The sequence below is a fragment of the Bos grunniens genome, chromosome 10 (genome assembly GCF_055505025.1).
Source record: "Bos grunniens cultivar Pamir isolate PY7600 chromosome 10, Bosgru_T2T1.0, whole genome shotgun sequence".
NCBI lineage: Eukaryota > Metazoa > Chordata > Mammalia > Artiodactyla > Bovidae > Bos > Bos grunniens.
The window spans coordinates 30,736,901-30,744,218 of NC_141174.1; the positions used below are offsets into that span (position 1 = coordinate 30,736,901).

Below are 7,318 nucleotides of genomic sequence, written 5' to 3' on the forward strand. Positions count from 1 at the left end.
TGTTTCTGTGTTGAGAAGATGCTAGTCTAGTTATTACAACCTCTCCTGTCTTCTTTTGTCTTTATTTTAATGCAAGTTCAAGCCCAAATGCAGTAAATGCTCACTTGTATGATTATGGGTACCTACCGTTTTTTGGGTTTTTTTTTTGTATGGGTGGGGCCTCAAAGGAGATGGAAAACCTTTCTCATTGCAGAGCCTCTGTTGGAATAATCTTGTTTCATAAAATAGAATTCACTTTTAAGTCGAGTTTGGCTTTTGATACTGTTCTTGAAAGCTGAGTGACTATCAAGTGGACAAGCCATAGTTAGTTACTTGTTCTGGGAACATAGGGAGTTGCCTTACAGGGGGTAATTATGTTGCCAATTTCTAGGTTTAAATATATCACACATACATGCATATTTACATACATACATACACACATGCATACAATTTGACAAGGAAGTGGTTATGGACCTACCTTGGACTGTTTTAAAAATATAGCAGGAAACATCAGAAAAGGCAAAAGACATAGAGAAGACTTCCTGAGACCATTGCACAAGGACCCCTGCCTGGTGAAGAGAATGATCTCTCAGTTTTCTTTTTAGGAATCTGAGAGCAGCTCCCTTAAGAAAGGTTGCTCACCAGGTTTTTATTGTTTGACTTCTTCACACAACCGATTGGCTCCACCCTGCGCCCTTTGAAACAGCAAATTCTCTCCATACAGAGAAACCTACCACGCAGTCTCTTAAATAAGTAAATAAACAACATATATATGTTTTGTTTAAAAAAAAACTTTAAAGCAAAAGTTATACATATATAATAGCGTCCTTTCACGGTGAAATACCCACGGGAGATTCAGGGGAGGCGCTCAGCGTGCAGTTCAGGTTCTGGAGGCATCTTTGCAGCAAAATCCTTGGGAAAAAGCAAAGCAAGAGGACATGTAATTGGGTCGGGCCTCACCGCGGGCCCCTGTGGTAGCGGCCGGATGGCGCCGGTGGAGCAGGTCAGGCATAGGGCGGACATGGCAACCAAGCCCGCGGGTCCCTGGCCACCTGGATTCGCTGGGTTGCTTGGTCTCTCATCCTTTTTCTCTCTCTTTCATTTATTTGTCTCGTTTTTTTTTTTTTTTTTTATACGCCGAATTCTGTTTCTTAATATAATTGGTGGGCAACTCAGATGTCACACTCGCTGTCGCTGGAAGTGATGGAGATGGCCGAAGTGGCTGCCTTGCTGGACAGGCTGGCGGCCGGGCTGGCGGCGGCACCCAGCACCTCGGGCGTGCCCTCTTCCTCGGCCCTTAGCGTCCTGCCGGACCCCTGCGACAGGACCTGCTGCTGAAGTCTACCGGGAAGGAAAAGAAACTGGTCACTGCGCAAAACTAGCCACCGACCTCCCGCCCACTCCCACCCCTTGGTCCACATCCTTTAAGCCCAGCAGTCAGCCCCTCTCCCTCTGACCCGGGCAGAGGCTGGGCAGGAGGCCTTTGGCCACTGCTCTGGGAGCCTTGTGGTTGCTCCATCGTCCTTCTTAGTCCTTTCTTGGCTCCCTGTCTCCCACTCTTTGGGATGCTGTGCTCACAAGGTCATTCCTGGTTGTTGGTCACCTTTGGGAGATTTACAATACTGTCAGGATAAATGAGACGTCAGTGACAAGGACAGATGAGACTCTGGGCCAGGAGCCCCTTTCCCAGCTTGTGTCTGCCTTGGGCCCACCTCTGTGCCAGTACCCCGGAGGCCAAGTCTGCCCCAAACTAGAGGCAGAAAGGGCAGCCTGATGGTTCCCAGGAGGGTTTGGGCCTGGGAGAAGAGGTTGGGTTCTTGGCCAAAGTATTTGAGATCCACACACTAGGGAATGAAAAACCTCTGCCAAGTAGTTTGCTGTTTGAGACAGAGCTGCCCACCCATAGGAAGAGCAGAACTCGACTTTGCACTTCTTCAAACGTAAGTTAGAAATTTCAAAGTGTTAGAGAAGGATGCCTTTGGACTTTAAATGACAATACTAAACTGCCTCACTGCTAACAAGCCAGGCTTCACCTAATAAATAATAGGAGCTTCAGCCTAGGCTGACAAGAATTAACCTTGGGCCTTGCGATCTCTAGTTGTTTCTGGGGTTTTAATTTTTATTTCTTTCTCCCTCTCATTGTAGCCTTGGTATGGTGACTGGAACCAGCTTCAGGAGCGACCCCCAGGCGTCGAAAACCAGACAGAAAGGGTGGGGAATCCAGAGCCCGGAAGGAAACCCCCACCCAGGATCCCAGAACGCAGTGAGCTCACACCGAAGACCTCCATCCCATCCCATTTCCTGCGGAATCCAAGTCTCCAGGCCTTCGGTAAGCGCGCCGAGGGTGCGGTCACCGGCTCCCACCCCGGTGAGTTCAAGGCTCGGAGGTCTATAGGTACCGACCTGTTTTTGGCTGCAGCTGCCCGATCCCTTTGCCGGCGGTTTTTGAACCAGTTGCCCACCTGCGTCGGGGTCAGTCCGGTTGCCTGGGCGAGCTCACGCTTTTTGCTTGGGTTGGGGTAGGGGTCCTGCAGGTACCATTCCCGCAGAAGGTGCCGCGTGCGCTCCTTGAAGCAGTGTGTCTTCTGTTCGCCGTCCCAGATGGTGCGCGGCAGCGGGAACTTCTTCCTCACGCGGTACTTATCCACCGGCCCCAAGGGCCGTCCACGCAGCTTCTCAGCCTCCTGGTAATGAGCTTCGAGCCACAGCGCCTGCAGTTTGGCGTGAGACTCCTTGGTGAACTTGTGGTTTTCCAGGATATGGTAGAGCTCGCGGTAGTTGCCACCGTGAAAGGCCACGATGGCTCGTGCGCGCAGCACAGATTCATTCTTGTTGAGCGCCTCGCAGGCCGCAGGGGCCACAGGCAGCGACCAGAGGAAGCGACCCAGGCGCTCCACGTCGCCACTCTCCTCTAGAGTCTCGCATACCCCGGCCACTTGCTGGGGACTGAAATTCAAAATAGGCAGCTGGAACATCGAGGCAGCGCCGGCGACAGCGGAGGCGCTGAGTCCGGAGCGGGACACGCAGCAGATGCCCGCGGACCCGGCCGGGTGCGCCAGGCTCTCCTTGGTGAAAGCGGCTCGGGGCAACCGGGATGCACGGCCAGGGCAGCGGCGCAACCGCAGGGAGCAAGCGAGCGGGAGGGATTGGAGGAGGTGCCGACTCCGCAGCTCCGGTTCGGCTCGGCTCGGTTGGGGCACGCAGGCCAGCTAGCCGGCGCCGCTACTGGGGTGGGCGGATTGGCGGCGCGGGCGCCATGGAGACCCCCTGTCAGTCACTGGCCGGCTCTGCCAATCAAGACTGCGACCGGAGCGCCCAGGCCATTTCAGCACCTCCCTGCTCTCGACAGCGCCCGCCGTTCTCCGGTGGACTTCGCAGTATTTTGCAGAACTTGGAGGAGGAAAAGACGGGCCAGTGGATGGGAGAGAAAGACAGGCGAGAGTCGAGCCGCAGCCTTTCGCTACCACCCCCAGCCCTGCTCCTCTCTCTTCCCTGCAACCCCCCACCCCCACCCCCCGCAAGAGGCGGTGATGTTGCAGAAATCCACTTTGGGGCGAGGCGCTGCCTGGGTCAAGAGGCCTCCAGAGGACAAAGAGGACTGGGCCAAAACGAAATCCTCTGAGAGAACTCACTAAATTTAGTTGTAACGAAACAGGAAACCTTGAAGGGGGGCACGAAAAGGGAGGGTGGGGAAGTGGATCATCCCTTTTTCTTGCCTGTACCCATCTCGGCATGCCTTTCCAGCTGCCAAAGCAGTCGAGTGGGAACCGAATCTGAAGCAGAACGAACCGACCTGGGACCTGTAGGAGACGTCAGTTTGGACTCTACCCCCATCACCTTCAAAAGCCTCCTAAAATCATTTAAAATCCGAGCTAGGACACTCTTACTTCTGATAACCCAGGCGCTGACCATGAAGTGAAGCACTCGCAACAAAAGGGGCGCTGCACACCCCAAGTTTATACTTTTCAGTTTTTCTCCCCAGTTTAATGGACTTGAATAAATTGCAGCATAGCCACATCTAGAGTGAGAAGTCACTGGTAGGTCAGGACAGCAACTTAAAAGCTTATTTCAAAGACCTTTTTAAAAAGTATTGATTTGCTCTTCTTGCAGGCTAATTTTGCCATACCCTCTGTTAGAATATTTAACTCTTGAGCTGGGGATAGAAAATCTAAACTTGGCCTTTGGGCCCATAATTCAGTAAAAGTGAAATAGAGAAGAGGGAACCACACTAATAGAGAAGGGGGTGCAGAAAGTGCTTCTTAAGCCGCTGAGCACTGATCCCTCCTCAAGAGAGGAAGGGCCTTCTTGGCGGCTTGGGGCCAGCAGTTGAATTGATAACTTTATTGATTCCCAGTTGACATCTTCATCATACCGTTTTCTGAGAAGTAGGTCAAAAGTAACTACCATCTCATCTGGCTTTTAATAGGGGTTTGTTTAGTTTGAAGAAAATAATTGGGAGAGGGGAATCCGACAAAATGCCAAGAAAAACCGTCTTTGGAGGGCCATCCTTAGAAAGGAATCAGATGGGAATGTTCACTGCCGAACTGGACTGGGCCCGGCTGTCTTTTCTTTAGTATCAAGTACAATTTGTATGCGGCTTGTACAGCTTTGGTAAATCAGAAGGCAGATAGATAGCACAGATGGTTGGAGGTGTCGGGTCAGATCATGCTACGCCTGAGTGCAGGGCAAAGCTCGTTCTGACGGAAAACCCTGATATTATTTTCACAGATCTTCACAGTTCACTCAAAAAAAAAAAAAAAAAAAAATTGCAAAGGGGAAGAAAAAAAGCCCTGCAACCATTTACATCATTTCTGTGAGATTGCCAGCCGCCTCAATGGAAAGACTTTCTTTTCTAAGAGCTTATTTTCATAGAATCCGACAGGGCAGGGGCAAAATAGAGAGGGTGATGAGGATAATGTCAAAGCACGAATCTTCTCTAGCTTGAGGAGACTTCCGAATCCGCCGCAAGGACAGCTTTTAGTGAGGAATATTGTAAACAAGGGCCAACAGTGCGCCGTGTAGAAAACCCGGCAGGCGGGGTCGGGGTGAAGCGGAACCCCAGGAGGGCTATTTCCTGGCACTCTTGGACTGCAAAGAAAAGCACTCTCCCTCGTTCCAATTTGCAGAGGTTTCCTAATTTTCGCTCTCGGGGTGTCTCGCCTCTGGGCTCTCCTTAGCCGATCGCTTTTAGATCGCCCTCCGCGTGCAGAAGAAGCGGAAGGTGCGCGGGACCTTGCAGCTCTGGAGCCCAGAGGGGAGCCCCAACCTCTATACCTAGCCGCTGAAGGCTAGCAGAAGTTGTGGGTGCCCCAGGGGACCGCGCCTCCGCAAGCATTTTTGCTGCAAAATTTGAAAGTGATGAATTCCGGCTTCTTACCCTAAGTCTTTGTGAGCAAGTCTTGTAATTTTCGGAGCCTGGGTGCCCTATCCAGAAAATGGGAACGTTTATTTCCAGATGTCCCCTCTGGCTTCTGCTCATCTGGGGCTCTCGAGCGAATGGGACCGAAAGCCCAGGTTGGCCACGGTGGAGGGTCGGGAAAAGGGCGCTGGCTGCAGCCGCGGAGTCCGAACCCCGCCTGCCGCGACGTCTGGGCGCCGGGGCGCGCGAGTTCTCAGAAGAGTTTGGAGGTCCGGGTCTACGGTCTGGACATCCTATTCACCATCGCAGGGGACTTCGCTTAATTTTATTAACTCAAGGGAAATAAACTTCTTTAGGGCACACTGCGATCGCGTATTCGTGCATCAGCTACATTCTGGGAAGGGACAAACGGAAGGAATTTGTGAGCTCTCATCCTGAAAATGAGAGAAGCTGCAAGGATTCCCTTAGAAATAACTCCGCTGTGAGGAGGATGACCCCACTCCACGATTGAAGCGCACTTTCCCGGGTTTGCTAGGTGAAGACTGGATCTTTTCTTAATTTTGCGGAGGGAAAGAGTTTTACCAATTTGGGGACTTACCGCCAACCTTGCAGGCAACTCACTACCCATTTTTATTGTGTGCTTGACCGGGAAACTTGGAAGGAGTAGCAGCAGTCTTTGGGCCCATCTGGGCAGGTTTGCAGCTTTCTGTGGTTGGTTTGCAGTTAGTAGTAGATTCGAAAGGCCTTGGATTCTCGCCGGAAATCCCTAGATGGCTATTCTTTCTGCAAACTCGAGACTTACTTTATAGAGAAAAATTTGGAAAAAGCATGTAGAAGACAATGCCCTGCTCCCACCCCCGGGGAAAATTCTGTGTCTAATTGTTCAGTTCCGAGGCAACAGGGCAAAGTGCCTCCAGGGAGCTGTGAGGTTCATACCAGAAATCTCCAGAATTCAGTCTGGGACTTCTTGCACTTATCCGTCTCCCATTGTTTTGCCCCTTCTATAATTTTGCTCTCTAGAGGAGAGGGACACTTGGAGCCCAGGTTACACTCTGCTGAAAGATTTACCAGTGGAGACCAGTGTGTAGAGATCAATACATTCTTATGTCTAGTTTCTACTCTCTTGTCTTGTTTTGTCTTTTTTTTATTTTTGACTTTTCATAAATCAAGCTGTAAAATAAATGACGTCTTTGTTTTCTTTCCTATACAATTCACATAGTCAGGGATTTTACAGATATAGTAACAATGCATCTGAATTCCTTGATAAAGACTTTTGTGCTGCATATGAGAGTCACAGACAGGCTGACAATGAGGTCCCAGCCTTTTGTGTATGTCCATTTTGACTTTGGGGGGAGAGGTCTTTGTTTCCCTTTCCTGAGCCTCAAAGCCATGTGTTGCAGATAGATGAGAATAATGGAAAAAAAAAAAAAATCTAAGATTAAAAAGGCAGTTTACTGTCTTTGAAGTTACAGTATTAAAATTTCACACTCATCTATTTATGCACTTAGTATTCCGATTTTCAGATGATACCATAAACATATAGATATATGTTGGTTTATGTATTTGGTGGTCCAGATCTCCAGATTATGAAATTAATTTAGTATCCTAGTTCTAAAGTACCAACTATCCTAATAAGTTAGGAAATCTATCTTTCATGCATTCCTGTCCTTCCTGTTTACACCTGTAACAAAGAACAGAGATGCCTCTTTTTATTCCTAAGAAAAAACACCATTTGAGAAATGTTTTGTCGATTTCCTGGTGCTGTAAAATTAACTGACAAAAAAGTGTTTCAATAAAAAATGTTTATCTAATTTTAAGAGATTGGGCTATTTTTGTTATTTCCATAATTATTCCCCATCTATTTTTTAAATGATGCATAATTTCTTGTGTTGTTAAGTGAAGGAAATATTTATAAGTTTAAATGTGGGAAAATGTACCATTTAAAAGTATTGATTAATTATCAGTAATGGTTTTTTAAAA

At 49.0% G+C, this 7,318-nt stretch overlaps 1 protein-coding gene across 1 annotated transcript; it reads right to left on the reverse strand.

The window, feature by feature from the left end:
- Window positions 1–572: 572 nt before the first annotated feature.
- On the reverse strand, window positions 573–3,184 carry SIX6 (SIX homeobox 6). The gene is made up of 2 exons (XM_086320407.1): window positions 2,383–3,184; window positions 573–1,320 (listed from the first exon to the last, which is right to left on the reverse strand). Exons 1-2 carry the CDS (start codon window positions 2,952–2,954, stop codon window positions 1,152–1,154), a joined length of 741 nt encoding a protein of 246 aa, XP_086176533.1. The 5' UTR covers window positions 2,955–3,184; the 3' UTR covers window positions 573–1,151.
- Between the last annotated feature and the right edge of the window lie 4,134 nt (window positions 3,185–7,318).